The 15,674-nt window shown below is 37.7% G+C and overlaps 1 protein-coding gene across 1 annotated transcript in view; it reads right to left on the bottom strand.

Moving 5' to 3' along the window:
- The window catches only part of BIRC6 (baculoviral IAP repeat containing 6), a gene marked incomplete at its 5' end in the record, with an annotated part of 179,163 nt that overhangs the window by 101,785 nt on the left and 61,704 nt on the right, over positions 1-15,674 (bottom strand). Inside the window, 16 exons of the mRNA XM_084262246.1 lie at positions 643-776; positions 1,121-1,276; positions 1,649-1,832; positions 2,397-2,612; positions 4,520-4,651; positions 5,244-5,371; positions 6,109-6,246; positions 8,719-8,852; positions 9,781-10,000; positions 10,931-11,277; positions 11,592-11,800; positions 11,969-12,183; positions 12,619-12,718; positions 13,140-13,454; positions 14,101-14,288; positions 14,818-14,964. Coding sequence (XP_084118372.1) covers positions 643-776; positions 1,121-1,276; positions 1,649-1,832; positions 2,397-2,612; positions 4,520-4,651; positions 5,244-5,371; positions 6,109-6,246; positions 8,719-8,852; positions 9,781-10,000; positions 10,931-11,277; positions 11,592-11,800; positions 11,969-12,183; positions 12,619-12,718; positions 13,140-13,454; positions 14,101-14,288; positions 14,818-14,964 — 2,963 coding nt within the window. The remainder of the gene's footprint in view (positions 1-642; positions 777-1,120; positions 1,277-1,648; positions 1,833-2,396; positions 2,613-4,519; positions 4,652-5,243; positions 5,372-6,108; positions 6,247-8,718; positions 8,853-9,780; positions 10,001-10,930; positions 11,278-11,591; positions 11,801-11,968; positions 12,184-12,618; positions 12,719-13,139; positions 13,455-14,100; positions 14,289-14,817; positions 14,965-15,674) is intronic.

The raw sequence follows: 15,674 nt of genomic DNA, 5'->3' as shown, positions 1-15,674 counted from the left end.
TGGAATATCACAGGAATATTTTGAGAAGTTATTTATCAAGACAGAACACTGTATTATCAACTGCACTGTTAAAGTACCTTGAAGCCTCAGTGAGGCTCAGGGACTATTTGTACTTGGCTCTGCAAAAGGAAGAGTTGAATAATCTCTACTGCAGTGTCGTAACTTAAGATGTTGAGAAAAAGAAGTTTTGAACTTCGTGGTTTCTGTTTGTAGTCTGAAGCTGGTCTGAGCACTAGCTAGTGCTGACTTTTTTTTTTTTAATACAATTCTAGCAGCACTATATCTTTAAGATAAATCACAGAAGCAGATTGCACTCTAGACAGAAAAGGATAAGACTATTTTATTTTTCTTTTATTAACTTTTGTTATCTTTAACATGCTAAAATATGAATAAACCCAGAACCTTGTTTATCCAGATGTCTTCGTGGAAAAGAGAAAGTATTTTGTCATCAACTGTGGTACGAATACTTCTGACATGTGAACACAATCTTTACATTCTTTCCTGTCATTCTACATCAAACCTTTATAAAAATGCTAAAAGCAGGTCTAATACATCAAGTACAATTAATGAAAAAGTGCAAGACAGAAAAGAGTTTACAATTTCACATGTAAAGGTTATCCTGAAAAGTAAGGTGTGTCATACCTTGAAGACTTTGGCTGCAAGTGGATCTTTTTCCAAATCAATATCCAAAGGATCAATATCGACTTCCATCAGGTCTTGCAGTAATTCAAGGTCGATGTCCTTATCTTTTTCCAAAGATGACAGAGGTGGAGCACCTTTGAATGATCAAGAGTATTAATACCACCAAGTACAAATTATAAAAAACCACAGATATATCATACACTTAGCAGATAATTTTAAGGCTTTTAATATTACAGCTCTTAACAGAAAAAGCTAATGAACGCAATCAGCTTGCCCCTTTTTAAAAAATGGTTATTTTCCATTTATTTTAACTGATTTAAAACTAAGTTGAAGAATTACTCAGATCTGCCTCTATTTTCAGAAACTATTTATCCTATCACCAAGAATACTTTACTGATATATTCTCATAGCTAAGTATCAGCAAATTTTTTTTATTTTTTTCCAATATACACATATACAAGATTATGAAATAATTTACCTGTGATATCATGTGTCAAAGGCTCATCTATTGTTTCCACTAATTGAACTGTTGCCTGCTGGAGTGAGTCATCAGAATCCCCAGCCGAAGCTCCAGCATCTTCTCCCAAAGCACTTTCTTCCATAGCTTCAGCTGCTATAGGTGCTAACAACTCTCCTATGTATTAGATTAAGCAGACAACTCCATTTCAAGTTTTATTCCAGTTGCAATTCAACATCCCTGTCAATGTCCTGTTTTTCTTCACCTAACTCTAAATTCTCCAAAGGATACTTCAAGGGGAGGAGTTGTGAATAATTTTCAAATAATCATGGTCCTACAAACATTAACTTTTCAATGCACAAGTCACAGCTTCAGGATTAACTATAACTGCAATTTCAAATTGCAGTAATCTCAATTTTACAATTTTCTGTTTAAACTGTCTTAATAGTGTCAGCAGATTCTCACACAAGAATAAGAAAGCTAAAACATTAAAGGAAGAAAGTTTCAAGTGTTAACATATGCTCTGAAAGACATGAACTTAAAACAGACCTGCCAGAATATCCTGCAGCATACAAGTCAGAGAATACTGAGCCCATGCTCCTCCCCAAGAGATGTCTCCTCTGTTAAAGTCAGTTCCAACAAGAAGCAGCAATAATCTTTCCAACTGAGTCTCATTCACAATCTCACATAAATGAATTGTTGGTCTTGTAGCATTTGCAATTCTAGCAAGAACCTATAAAAAAGAGAAATATATGCCTATACATATTTAACACTGTTGAAATATACAACAGCATTATTTTCTATGATTATTAGATTTTACTTACAAGTACATCAGGTATTTTTATTTGTTTAAATTTTAGAATTTTACAAGTGTAATTCAGGTTGGATATTAGGAAGAGGTTCTTTACTGGGAGGGTGGTCAGGCACTGGAACAGCCTCCCCAGGGAAGCAGTCACAGCACCGAGCTTGACTGAGTTCAAGAAGTATCTGGATGGTGCCCTCAGTGACATGTTCTGTCTTGGCTGGTCCTGTGTAGAGCCAGGCTGGATGGTCCTTATGGGTCCCTTCCAACTCAGGATATTCTATGATTCTGTGACTGTTTACTTTAAAGTTACTTTCTCTATGCAATTTTGAAGGCACTGTATCTTAAGTCACACAAAAGGTGACAGTTTAGAAGAACTATCTCACCACAAATTAAGACATTTTTACCGCTGAGACATTAAAAATGTAGTAATAGAAAGCTAACGTGCTGCTCTCTCCACTGAGACTACAGAGTGATGTTCCACATTCTGTTTACCTTACAAACAAATAGAAGCAAATCCGCATGACAAGTGAAGTCCATGGACAAGAGAAAAAGTGCCAGCTTCTGCACTACAGAAATACAACGTTCATGTGCCAGTGTGAATGGAAGTGGTTCAATTTCTGGAGTTTCCTTTGTTGTTGATACTTCTGTATCTAAAGTAGAACGAGGCCATTCTGCAGTCCGACGTAAGCGTATTAAATCTTTGAAATGCTGTAGAAATTCAATTTGAAACAACAGTTAAAACCTAACCTTTACATCTTTCCACAGTGAAAATCTGAGGCAGCAAAACCAGTAGTGGTAAAAGTTAAAACAAAAGTCTAAGAACATATGAGAATCTGGAATGGAATTAAAATTTATTTGCAGATGCTTGCTTTGGCAGCATGTTACCTCAGGTGACAGACTTGTAACCAAATTATCCACAAGTGCCAATTAAGCCTTTACGTGTGCCATAAACCATACTGAAAATATGTATTTTAGAAGTTTATTTTGTATTTGCACACCTGTATATAAAGCTATGGCTACCATGAAGCAAATTGTAATTTAAAAATAGCTAATATGAAAATTCACCCTTACAAGAATGCTGACTTGTCAGTTCTTCATGTTAGATAAATCATTGATTTCCAACTTTATCAGTACTTTCAGGGAAGTCCATTAGCCTTCATAAACTGAACTAGGTTGACACTTGACCAGGGCTCTATGCTACAACCTTTTTAACAGAGGGACTACAAACTCGGTGCAGGAAAGAAGGTGTTTTTATTAATCCTCCCATCCACCAAGGGCACACACACATCTAGCACCTTGGTTCATTGTTATCAGCCTCACAAGCAGTCTACAATTAGAGAACCCCTCACAAGGTCTCACTTAAGTCATAGTTACTGAAGCAGATCAGAGAAAGAACTATTTACTAACACAAAAGTTTTGGCTTTCTCCTAAGTGCTATAAATGTTTGAAGTTACTCACAGTTTGTCATAACTAAAAGTGATTAGTAGGCAAAGAAGTAAAAACTGCATGAAACGCAACTATCACGTGTACAGTGATACCATAAACTAGACGTTAAGAGACTGCAAGGGCCAAACTCTTTAGTTCAACATGCTTTTTTAATGCAACATGGCTGCTACAAAGCCAAAATTAAATAGCCAGTGACTTGTTTGAAGATGTCTCAAGGGGGCTGCCAGTGGAGTAGACCCTTGATATAACCCGCTGGAATAAATCAGAAGATAGTGCAGGAAAAAGCAGCTCATGACAAGCAGAGTTAGTGAAAACTTAGGGCTTTATTTTTATGCTGGTATTGAAATTTTTGGGGGTTATGTTGCTTTTTGGAGGGGGGGCCTCCCCTTTTTTCATAAGTACTGCAAATTACTGTAAGATTTCCCTTTAGATTGCCTTTACGGTCCAACATTCTATAATCTCTTTCACAGTCATCCTAACAGACATTAAAATTCCTTTTGAACTAAAGAGTAGATATTTTAAGATACACCTAAGTTTGGTAGCTAAAAAATTTACACATTTTGTGTGTTCCCTGCAAAGTCCACGTCGCCACCTCCAGAAATCCCTCAACTGCAGCACCTCATCTCACAATCAAAACAATTCTGGAACTACCATGTCCATTCCTAGTACTTCAGGCTTACTGCAACATGCAACAGCTTATGTGACTAAGAAGCTTCTGAGAAAGCTCAGGAAACATTCTCAGAAGTTCTAGTTATTATTTTGGAGAGACAATCATTGGCACAATTAGGTTCTGATTACTCAACCAGGAGAGCATCCAGAAGAGTATCATGCATAAAAGTTAACCATACAAATTATTATTTTCCATTTCTATTGGTATATGTTACTCGACATTTAGAGATAAGACTACCATTCCCAAAGTTATAAGATTATTGGTGACTTTGGCCTTGACAAACTAACGAAACACCACCCAAACCTGTAGGAGAACTATTTTTCAGAGTGCAAGAAATTTCTAGATGGCTGCTGGTTTCAGTATCAGAATATACTTGATAGCACAGCCACGATGAAACCACTTTTTAAAATGAAGTCAATGGAGGACAAAAATGACTTTGCAGGAACAGGTCTTTTCACACAAAGGACAAGAAGTCAGTTACAGTTTCAGAGCATCATACCTTTGAAGTAGCCTGCTTTAGTTTTGCCTGTTCTACTAAAAGTTTGTATGATGATCCTTTGTTGCTTTGTATTTTCTCTTTTTCCATCTGTTCCACCAAAGCCTTCTGTTTTGCTTTTAATAAGTTAAGTTGCTAAAAGAAAATGTTAATAGGAAAAAAATGAAAATTTAAGCAATAAGATGTTAAAAGGATCAGTAGGTTCATATGATAGCAATTTTCAGTTCAAATGGTAACTCAAGCTTTTAAAATACAGTTTAAACACAATTTTAACGTAGACACCATAACAGGCTCCTAGCAGAACCAGAATAGATGAAGCTGAAGAAGAAACAGTATTTTTAAAGGAGCTCAAGACATACATGCCCAGGGTCATAAAACCTGCATGGTTGCATTCAGAAATGAAAATTTTGTGTCTTAAGAACTACCAACTTTTAAATCATGGTTTAGGTTCCTGGACTCAGGTGCACTTGGATTTATCCAAAAAGTAAATTATATTTTTCATCCAATATGGGGTACAGAGTCCAACAACTACTCTTCCAGCAGATCCCATGCCCCACAGTTTAAGATGAATGCCAAAGAAGTTAGGCAGCCTTTAGCTACAGAACCAGACCTATGCAAAAGCAAGGCTGAATGAGTCCCAAGGCCAAAGCTGTTCTTTCAAGAAATGAGATACACCACAAATGAGAGACACTTCTTTGAAAAGTGCCACTACCGTGCTAGAAGTCACCTGCTTATGATGCACAAGCTGTTTTCTGATCTTTCGGGAATACAGTCTATCGAGACTACTGTTGCCTTTAGTAGATCTGCTCAGACTCTGAGTGTGAAGACTATTATTTATAAAACTCCACTGGTTTCCTAAGGGAAGTAGAAAAAACCAAAACAACAGATATTAATTCATTGTACTAAACCTGACTTAACTCTAGAGAAAAGCACTTATGTTGCAGCAATGGTTAGCATCTCCATTTGCTAAATGCTAAAGAAACAAGCAAAATCTAACTCTTAGCATCATGCAGTTATCACCACTGATAAAATTTCTATGTAACTTTTAAAACGCAGTGATACCATCTTGCTTTCATTTTTAAAATGCATATGGAGGTAAATGAGATTGTACTAAGAACACATAAACAGCTTCCATGACACAGAAGCTTTATGGTTTTCATTTTTAGAAAAGATGTTCAAAGAAAACTGTGGTTAATCCACTTAAATAATAATAAAAAATATACAGACAAAAAAGTGCATTTAAGAATACTGGATACAAATGCCAAATCAGTTGTGAGGTCACACCATTACCCTTTCCCATAATACAAACTGTTGCAACATGGGGTAGTCTCAATCACCAGGTCCCATTGTGACAGAATAACAGATAGACAATTTTACAAAGTAAAGTCAATCCTGTACTTTGCACTTAAAAAAAAAAGTATTTCTAAGGAGAAGGGAATGTCAAGAGGCAGACAATGGTGCAAACAAAATCTTCACAACATCTCTTTTTAAAATCCCCATTTTTCGAGTGAATTGAAAATACATTTGAAGTATTGGAACCGCTCCCAAGCCAATACCCATAGAAGGAAGTTTTGATAATAAGTGTTACATGCCTGTCAAAAACCGTTCCCTCTCTTTTCCATTCAGAGGTTTCTTGGCTGTCGCTGCTTCATCTTCAGCAGTAGCTACGTAATCCAGTAGTCTGGACACCAGCATTACAACCCAGCTGATCATGGGAATGTCTAAAACTCCTTCAAAATAAATAGATTTGAGTGCCTTAATAAAGTTTTGAAGCCATAACAAAACAGTTTTAAAGAAGTCATTAAAAGCATTAGATGGCACACATTTCACTAGGTCACAAAGATTCCACTCTCTGTTTTTGTAAAACCAGGATAAGAGACTGAGCGCTCACAAATGAGGGAAGAAATCACATTCAGTATAGAAATCAGATGCAAGAGGAAATGTAACACTTCTCTTAGGGTGTCAGAAGCCAAAAGCTTCACCTCTGCTGTTAAAGCTAAGAAATACGCATCACTGAAAGAAAAAAAGTCAAAACCTGTATGTCTAAATTTCCTAACTACCCAACGCAGAATGACAGCTGCTTGCGCAAAAGCCCGTGAATTAGACATCTCAAATTCCAGAATGAAAAACTGAACCAGGGCTCCAAGACAGTTACAACCTGGCACCCAAATACCTTCATTTTTATGGCTCTGCTAATGTGCTTTCGCACAGGCATCTGAATAAGATACAGGAAAGCCAAGACTGAGTTCAGACGAGATGAACCATGCCGGCAGTGGTAACAACTGGCTATTGCCTATTACAGTCTCACACATTAAATGCAGCATTTTTGTACAGGCAGAAGAGAAAACAATCTGTATCTTATTCATCATGCAAGAGCAAATCTAAATGAACTCGCATCAAGTGAACTCATGAATGCTCAATGAAGACCAGAAACTTACAATTAATGATCAGTCATAATGCAAATGGCATACTTCTATGTAGTATCAATACAGCAAAGTCATTAGTACTTGAGGTTACAGCACATTCTCCTACCTGCACGCTGTCCTGAGCCACATTTAGCTACACTATGCTTTTCATACCCTGATCTCAAAACAAGCTTTAATTAATTCATACTATTATTAATTCCAGATCAAACAAGAAAACTAAAGCATGGAAACAGCCTGGCCGAAGTCACGTGTAGCTGCTGGCAACCCAAGAAATAGGATGCAAGCCCTGACTGTTAATTCCAGTTTCCTGTCCACGCCAGCAGAAAGCAGCCCACGCCAAGCAGCTGGAGGAGCAGGAGGCCTCCCCATAACAGGACCTGAACAGGAACTGCAGAGTCAATTGCAAGAATAGAAACAAATAACACTGGTGACCACTATACACCATTTTGGTTGTCAGAATAAGAAAGGAGTCTGCTGCAGAGTGAAGTTTATACCTTTTCGTACTTCCGCTTCAACAAGTGCATCACTTTTCCTTTTACATCTTAAAAGAACTCCTTCTCTCTCCCCCCCCATTGTCTTTTGCTTATTCCTTTTTTTCCCCCTCTCTGCCTCAAAGTTTCCAACTTCTGTGCACAACACTCACCTCTTGCTCCGATTGTTCTTTCTTTTCTGAATTTTCCCCAGTAAGTTTTCACCCCTTTGACCCTTAGTTAAGTGTGATAGTTCTCAAACAGGAATTTCTTCTGCCGTACCTGATGCTTCCACCACACATAATAATGCCCTAGTACTCACCTGTACTGTCCAGGAGGAAGGAAGCTGGAAGACCAGCAAATAAAGTTCTGAAGTATCAGTTACTTCTGCTTCCTAAAGTCCTCCGTGAGGACAACTAGTAAGGCAAGAGCTATGAAAGGAATTGGCAGCTGTGGGGAGAGTGCAAACAGAGGTAGAGGAGACGTAAGCTTGGGTTTGCCTCAAACTAGTTAGAGACTACAGCAGGATATGGCCATGATAGAGAAAGTACACGGTAGACCCATGGAAAGCAATAGGACAGCTTCTGACACCAGCTGTGGGCTTGTTTACATCAGGAGACAAGATAAAAAGTAAGGACAGAGTCTCAGCTGGCATTTATCAACTTCACAGCGCTAAAGAATTTTTAACCACCTAACTTCTGCAACACTCTGCTACATGTGCGTAACAAAGGAAATAGCCTAGTCTGTTGTTTCAAAGGGAAGCATTTTCTTCAAACCTAGGGTAGTTATGAAAACACTCAAAAAAAATTAGGTTTGAAGAATGTAATCTCAGTCATTTTTTAAGATAAAAAAATGTAACTTCTTTACGAGTACAACCGCCCAATGTAGTCTGCAGAAACCATACAGGTATCCCAAACAAACTTTCATAACGGTGTTTCACCTCAAAAGCTTGACACTTACAAAGCACCTCATGAGAAAAAAGGGCCACTTCTTCCGAAAGTCATTTCCCTAATTAGAGCTGTGTACACATTAGATGTTCTGATCCCCCCTCCCCCAGCCTTTAAAGTTTCCTAGCTGAAGTAAAAGGAACCAAATATATTTTACTCAGGTTTAAACAGAGGGATGGGGGGATGAATCTCTTTTAGCACCTAAAGAACAAGAAGTTTTAGCACATTTTAAAAGACAACTGTGTTTTGGAAATATAGTAAACAACAATTTCTTCTTTAAAAACATCAAAATTGTGAGCTAGTCTATTTTCTAGCTTATAACGAACATCAAAATATAGTTTTCCAAATTAGAGGGCTACCTTCAGTTCTTCTGTGCACAGGTAAATGAGGTTGTAGTGGTGACAGCAGGTTATCCAGGAGATTAAGTAAACTCTCTAAAACACCACTGTTGCTAAGCGATCTTTGGCCAATGCAAGAAAGCAACATGAAGACCCTAAAAATAAAATTTACATATTTAAGATTTTATTTCTTTTTCAGATCCAGTAATATTCTGAAACACCCCTTACACAACAACATTCCCCTAGGCTTGAATCTGACACAAGCAGAAAAGCAGCACTGTGGCCCAGCAAGGGAACTAGACTTCACTGTCTATTGTTGTAAGGACAATGCAGTATTTAGGGTGACCATTTTCTTTTTCTCCCTCAAGAGGTCAGCAGAGCATTTGGCTTCATACATCTGAAACCAAACCTCATCCATTTTATTTCCTATTATAGATAATACACAGAATAGCAGGGATAAAGAATTATATTGATGTATTCTTATGTCCTTGAATTAATTTATTTGAAAGAAAAAAAAATACAAATGTTGCTGTCCAAGGAAGTCCAGAAAGTCACAGAACAGTAAATATGTTTGATTAAACTAAAATGCTAATGTGTAGAAAATCAGAGACTTCAATCAGTAATCTGAAACAATTAACACATCTAACATTCAGTGCTCATCTTTATGCTTGGTTGCTCTTATCTCAAAGAAATCTTCTGTATGAAATGCTAATAGCATGCTTTCCAGTCTCAATTCTACTGCCAAATGCATGAGGAGAGTTGCTCTAAGATGAGGGTGCATTTAAGCCTGATGAAGGAGAAGGAAATTTTTGACACTGGGGAGCAATCCTGACAGGTACGTGAAGATCTCCAAGTAAGGAAAAATGGCAACTTATTGTGATGCAAGCACCAAATAGGTGCAACAAATAACTGCAATCTGACAGTTACCATGTGCAGTGCTTTTTGGGGCCCACTTCTGAAATCAAGGGAACAGATGGGTAAGTATCCTTCACTAACATTTTGTCAATCCCAGTGTTAAGTTAGGAGCGATGGAATTACTGAAGTGATGCACAGGTAATGTAACAACACAGACTCACACCTTACCTGTCTTGTGGGAATATGAGAAGTTGTTCTGAATTGTACAATTCCTGTAGCACATTTGAGAGAAACTGACCCCACCACCTTTCTCCTCCACAGAGCTGAACAAGCAGAAGGCCAGTATGCAAACGTATCTTCGGGGTTCCACTGATACAGAGGTGTTTAAATAATTCTTCACAAGCTTGAGCATGAAAAGTACTTTGCAGAACCACAGGAACTGAGTGCCCTTATAAAAAAAGAGAACAGGCTTAGGGAGACAATGGATTGAAAACACAGGAGGGAAAAGTTTTCAGGAAGTTTTAAAAACTATTACTGTTAGACTAAAAACAGCATGGGGGAAAGGAGAGAAAGCATTGAGAGATGGTAAACTGCAGGTAGGCCAGGCCATTTAGCCAAAACCAAATCAACTGAATGTCAGTGCAAATACCCCATCGAATCTATACAAAGCAAAAAATCAAACCATCATTATGCTTAAGAACAAACTGGCACAGTACAAGTCAAACACACCCATCTGTCAACAGAACAATGTTTTCCTTTTAAAAAAACAAAACAAAAAACCAAAACCCAACAAACACACAAATCACTCCCACTCGGACTTTCCAAATTCAAATCTCTCAAAACTCATTTCAATGCCAAGTTTAGGAACTAAAAATCCTTACTGGCTATTAAAAATCATAAACTGTGTAGAGATACTGGTTTTACAAATTTTCCCACACACAGAGAAGCAATTTCTGCTTTCCTTCCCCACTTCTAAATGCCTAATCCATCCCCAGTGTGACATGGGCTTCAGTGCTCACAGATCCTTCCACAAGCTGATTCCACCTATGAAAATAACATGAGTATTCTGCCTGGGCAGTCTTCTGTTACTTCAGCAAACTGAATCAGCCTGCAGAAGTATCAGATGACTGTCTGAAACAAAGGAATACGCAGCCAGGTCTACAGAAAAGGGAGAAGAACCTCAACAACGTCTCTTATCCTTTTCAGGACCAAGAAGTGGTTATGTCAGCTTGGTGCCACCGGTGAAACTTTACACTGCATGTTACCAGCTACTAAAAGCATAACAAAACATACCTGAGCAGAATTTAAAAGCTTTATAGTGGGAAGGTACAGATCATGAAACACTTGTAAATTATTTCAAACCTTAAAAAATACTAACCATTGGAAGAATGAAGCAAACTAAGCAATGTATCCAGCAAATATCTAATGATGGTGCGTAATTGTTCTGTGGATGACATCTGAATCAACTCTTTTGGATCAGATTGCTCCTTCAATGTTTTCCTGCTTGCACCTAAAGCTACTTTGAGCCTTTGAACAGCATGGTGAGCCAAGTTGAGTTGAAGCTGTAGCTGAATGCAGTCCTGGTAAGCAGAAAAAACTCTGCTATCTTCTTCTACTGCCTTGTCTGGCTTTCGTAAAAAGTACTGGGCATTGTTAGCACTATTGAGGGGTGGCAGGTCAATACTCTGCAGAAGGATTTCTAACCGATGACAGGCCAAATTGTACCTAAAGGGAAACATTCCAACACACAAGTCAGTAGACAAACAGCAGTACATGTGACAATCACTCTGCCAGAAGACAACTTCTGGTCTATTTTGAATGCACTGTTAAAACTGGTACTGAAAAAACCCCACCACAATACGGTGTACTCTGTTATTGCTATAAAGATATTCGGTATAATAACTCTTCAATAAAGGCAGAGTTTTCTTTAGTATCAAGAATATCATAGGAAGGAAAATAACCAAATCTTAAACATCAAAGTATCCCAATGTTTTAAGTAAAATTAATTACTAAGTATACATATTTGTTTGTCTTCTAACCTGCACTGTATGTCTTCTTGCAATGCAACCATCATTGCCAAATGTTGGTCAATTTCTGGCTGATTTGCAGCTTCACCTTCTCCTCTGAGGGGATCATGCATTAGTTTCAGCTCATTTTCAAAGGGTAAGATATAGGTATGGCCATAATAAAATCCCAGTGGGATTTTTGCTCTGGCATTTGTGCTACCGTATCGACCGATAACAGTGATCTGAAAGAGAATGCAACATATACTGTAACACAACTGAATCAAAGCACAAAATTAATTTAAAAATGTATAGCCAACTAAAGCATGGTCTCAGGAGAAATTAAGAGAATGTTCACATAACAACAAATATCAAGAGTTAAATCATATAGTATGCAATCTATCTCCTTTTACCTTCATAAACCTGCAAACTGGGGGTGGCAACAAGTCATGTAGGATAAGTGAATGTGTGCTAATGTCAGTAGCCACTACCAGTCGCCTTCCATCCACTTCTTCTCCTAAAGTCCAGATGTCAATTGACAAAGAAGCCAAATCCCCACAAGTGGGAATCAATACATCTGTCAGCAATATAGGTCTTCCAAAATCTAAGGTCACAAATCTTCTTGCTCCTAGGGAAAAGACACAGGATTGCCTAAAAGACCAGTGTGTACTAACCAGTGAAGAGATGTTAGCTCTCAAACAATAAAGACCTGATTTATATATTGTTCAACAGGTATATATTTGAGGTTAAAAACAGCTGCACAATCTCAGAAACTCCCACTAGAGCTTTGAAAGTTATGGTTTCAACTTAAGTTGTTACGCTTTATATACTTCATTTCAGAACAGGTGCTCTGTTCCCCCAACTCCCAGGATATTCCAATTTGATAAACATCACCAAACATTAATTTCCAGAAAAAAGCAGAAATGCAAACTAAGAAACATTTTTCTTTGGAAAGGCAAGTGACAGTTCAGTTAAGCCACTTACTTAACACCCCAGAAAATATTCTACTTATTTTCTTATTAGAAAATGTTATCAAAATTAGAAGTAGGAATTCTGCTTTTACCTGAATGCATTCGCTCTATAATAATTGACTGATGAGGTGGAGGTTGAAGAAAATGTGAAGCGTGAGATATTGCAAGAGCAAGACCAGATCCAAGTGGATTCTGAGGAGTGGGAAAACATCAATAAAATGAAATCATTAAAACCTATGCATTTGTAAGATGATGTTCCTTAAAAAGACTCTAAGAAAAAGCTAAGAAAAGCTCTAGTGATTTAAAGACGTACAATTTTGACATCACCTCACTACATTTACATTTGAGCACACACCATTACAATGTGTTAAATACTAAGTTCAAAGGAATGACTCCTTACACAGTTAAGCTAGCTCCAATTAAAAGAAACCATCTAAGGTACCACAGCAACTCTATCTTGCTTTCTGAAGTCTTCTTTTTCATAAAGTCTACATTTAGTGACATAGTTTTCACACCTCATAAACACATATTTACTAGCACTTGAGTACAAATTTGATCCTGATAAAGGGTTTCAGCATCTTGTTTCTATAAGAAAATAAACAAAAATAATTACCGTTCTAGACTTGCTTGTATTTTTGTTATGTGCTGCCAGGTTAACCGTTGGGGGATCAATGACGGAACCAGGGAAGAGCTGAGCAAGCTCTGCATTAATAACAGCAGAAACTGCTTCATTAGGTGGAGTCAAAGGTGGAGTCATGAACAGAGGAGTTGTTTTTGGTGTGGGTGGAATGACATCTGAAGGATGGATGAAGAACCCTGGGGCTGCTACTGGATTAGAAGGCACAGAGTTGTGGACAGGCCCAACTGCCGATGCTGCCGCCGCCGCTGCTGCTGTTGTTTGATGCAGTTTTGCTTCCAGCTTTGCTTTCTGTGAGCAAAATGAAAGCAGTGTATGTAGCAGACAATACTGCTTGTGAATACACTAGCAGCACTGAAGTTTAAGTTCAGCTTTCACTATAAAACTAGATTTAATAACTCCAAGCTACTTTCACCATAGGCTTGTAAGATGTCCAACCGTAAGCTGAAAAATGAAATTAATTCAATTTGACCTCACTTGCTAGCAATTAATGAATTAATTTCTAATAAAAATAATAAAAACTCTACAACTGAACAGCAAAGTAGAGTCAACACAGTCAAGCTTCATACTGACAGTGCCTTTATGACTGGTACTTTTCCTGTGTTGGCAGTTGCACGTTTCATTGCAGTGGGCTTTTGCAATTTCAGACTTAAAATTTTGAGATTACAAACTCGCACCCACCCTCAAAATATATATTAAAAAAACCCAACAACAAACCAAAACATCTGAAAGAACAAAGCAACATGGGAGACACTCTCAGCAGTTTGCCTAGTAAGAGTGATTCTCAGTGCACAGCTGTTCCTTCCTCAAACAAACTCTGGAGAAAAACAAACAAAACCAAACCAAACCAACAAAAAGAGGCAACTAGCTCTGCAACTACTTTCTCCGCTTTTGAAGTTTAGAGACAGCATTAAAAAATAGCCAAATAGCCTCCAACCTGTTGCTGAAGCTTCAAAAGCTGCTGCTGTTTCTCTTGCAGCACCTGGAGCTGTTGCTCGGCTGAGGCCATTGCATGAGAGAGAGACTGCAAAGCTACCTGGGCTGCTGAACTCAGTGCTGTCGAGGCTTCCCCAACCGTTCCAGAAGAGAGGCCACCAACTGCTGGGGTAACCCCAAAGGTACTCACTGGCATGAAACAAACAAACAAAAACAAAACAAAAACATGTATGAAGAAAAGAAATTATAAAACACACCTTTAATATAATTCTTTACAACATGTTAAGAGCAATGTAGAAACAGGACAACTATCTCCTTTCATCCAGTTCCTGCAACAGAGTAACATCATCCTGAACTACAAAGTTTATGGTTTATAGACTACCCACACTCATCATACATGCAACATGTCCATTACAGAAGATCCATCTGTATTTTCTGTTAATTCTTTTGCCACACAAGGCTGCAAGGTAAAGATGCTACACTCTCTGATAAAACAAATGGATTCAAATTAATAAATTTGGAATCCCAGTTTGTTTGCCAAGCTCTATGAAGTTAACTTCTCTTTATTATTTATTAACTCTTTATTAACTCTTTAATACACTAAACACTTCCAAAACAACAGGCAATCTGCTTGTCAAACAGTGGTCATTATGTCCAATTAAAAAATACCATATTGAGGAACTATGCTAAGTAGAAAAAGATGAAAAATTGTATATACCAGTAAACGTACTTGCATCGTCCCTTTCTATTCTTGTTCCATCACTTGTTGAAACGCAGGTAAAGTGCAGAGGTTCAACTTCCAAGAGCCCAGTAAGGGAAGTAAAACTACCTTCAGCAGCTGCACAACTACTTATTTTCCCATTTCCTGAAAGAGAAATAAGTCTCTCCACTAAATTTTCTTGACAGCGACAGTCCAAGTCACAAAGAGTCAATGGAGACAACAAAATACAACCCAAGTAATATTTGTACAGCAAAACGTAACACTATCACATCCATAATATAAATGGAAAGAACTTTTAAAATGGATAAGGCTGCCAAATCTGAACATACTTAAGTCAAACTATCAAATATGACAGCAGAAGCATGGTGTACCCTTCTTAGTTCCAGAAATAAATGTTATGTATGCATATAATACACTTTCTAAGCTGTGAGAAAGTTAGCTTGCACAATGATGTTACTGTAAAGGAAGAGAAAGAAAATAACAGATTGACTAATATCATACCTCAATAATAAAAACTAGACTACTATTCACTATACTAACAAACTGACAGTGTTGTATGGCGGGGGGGAGGGGAAGAGGTGACAAGAGCATACAAGAAAAGGAAAGGAGTCACTATGGCTGATGAATATGCTTGTTATGAAAAGAATTTCCTGACAGGTAAAATCCTGTCTCATTCTTAGGACATCCCACGGCCTAAAGATTCCCTTATGAACTAACCTGAGAGGATAGATACAAATATGCTTTTAAGGTATTTTAATGCCTCTGAAACAGAAAAAAAAAATCTGATTAAATCTGTAATATTTAAGTAGAAGAATGCCATATGGTAGCTTCCCAACTTCAGAAAGCTTCATTTA

The sequence above is a fragment of the Gallinula chloropus genome (assembly GCF_964237585.1).
Source record: "Gallinula chloropus genome assembly, chromosome: 3".
Classification (NCBI taxonomy): Eukaryota; Metazoa; Chordata; class Aves; order Gruiformes; family Rallidae; genus Gallinula; species Gallinula chloropus.
Note: the sequence above shows the minus strand (reverse complement) of the source record. Positions and strands in the feature narration are given on the sequence as shown.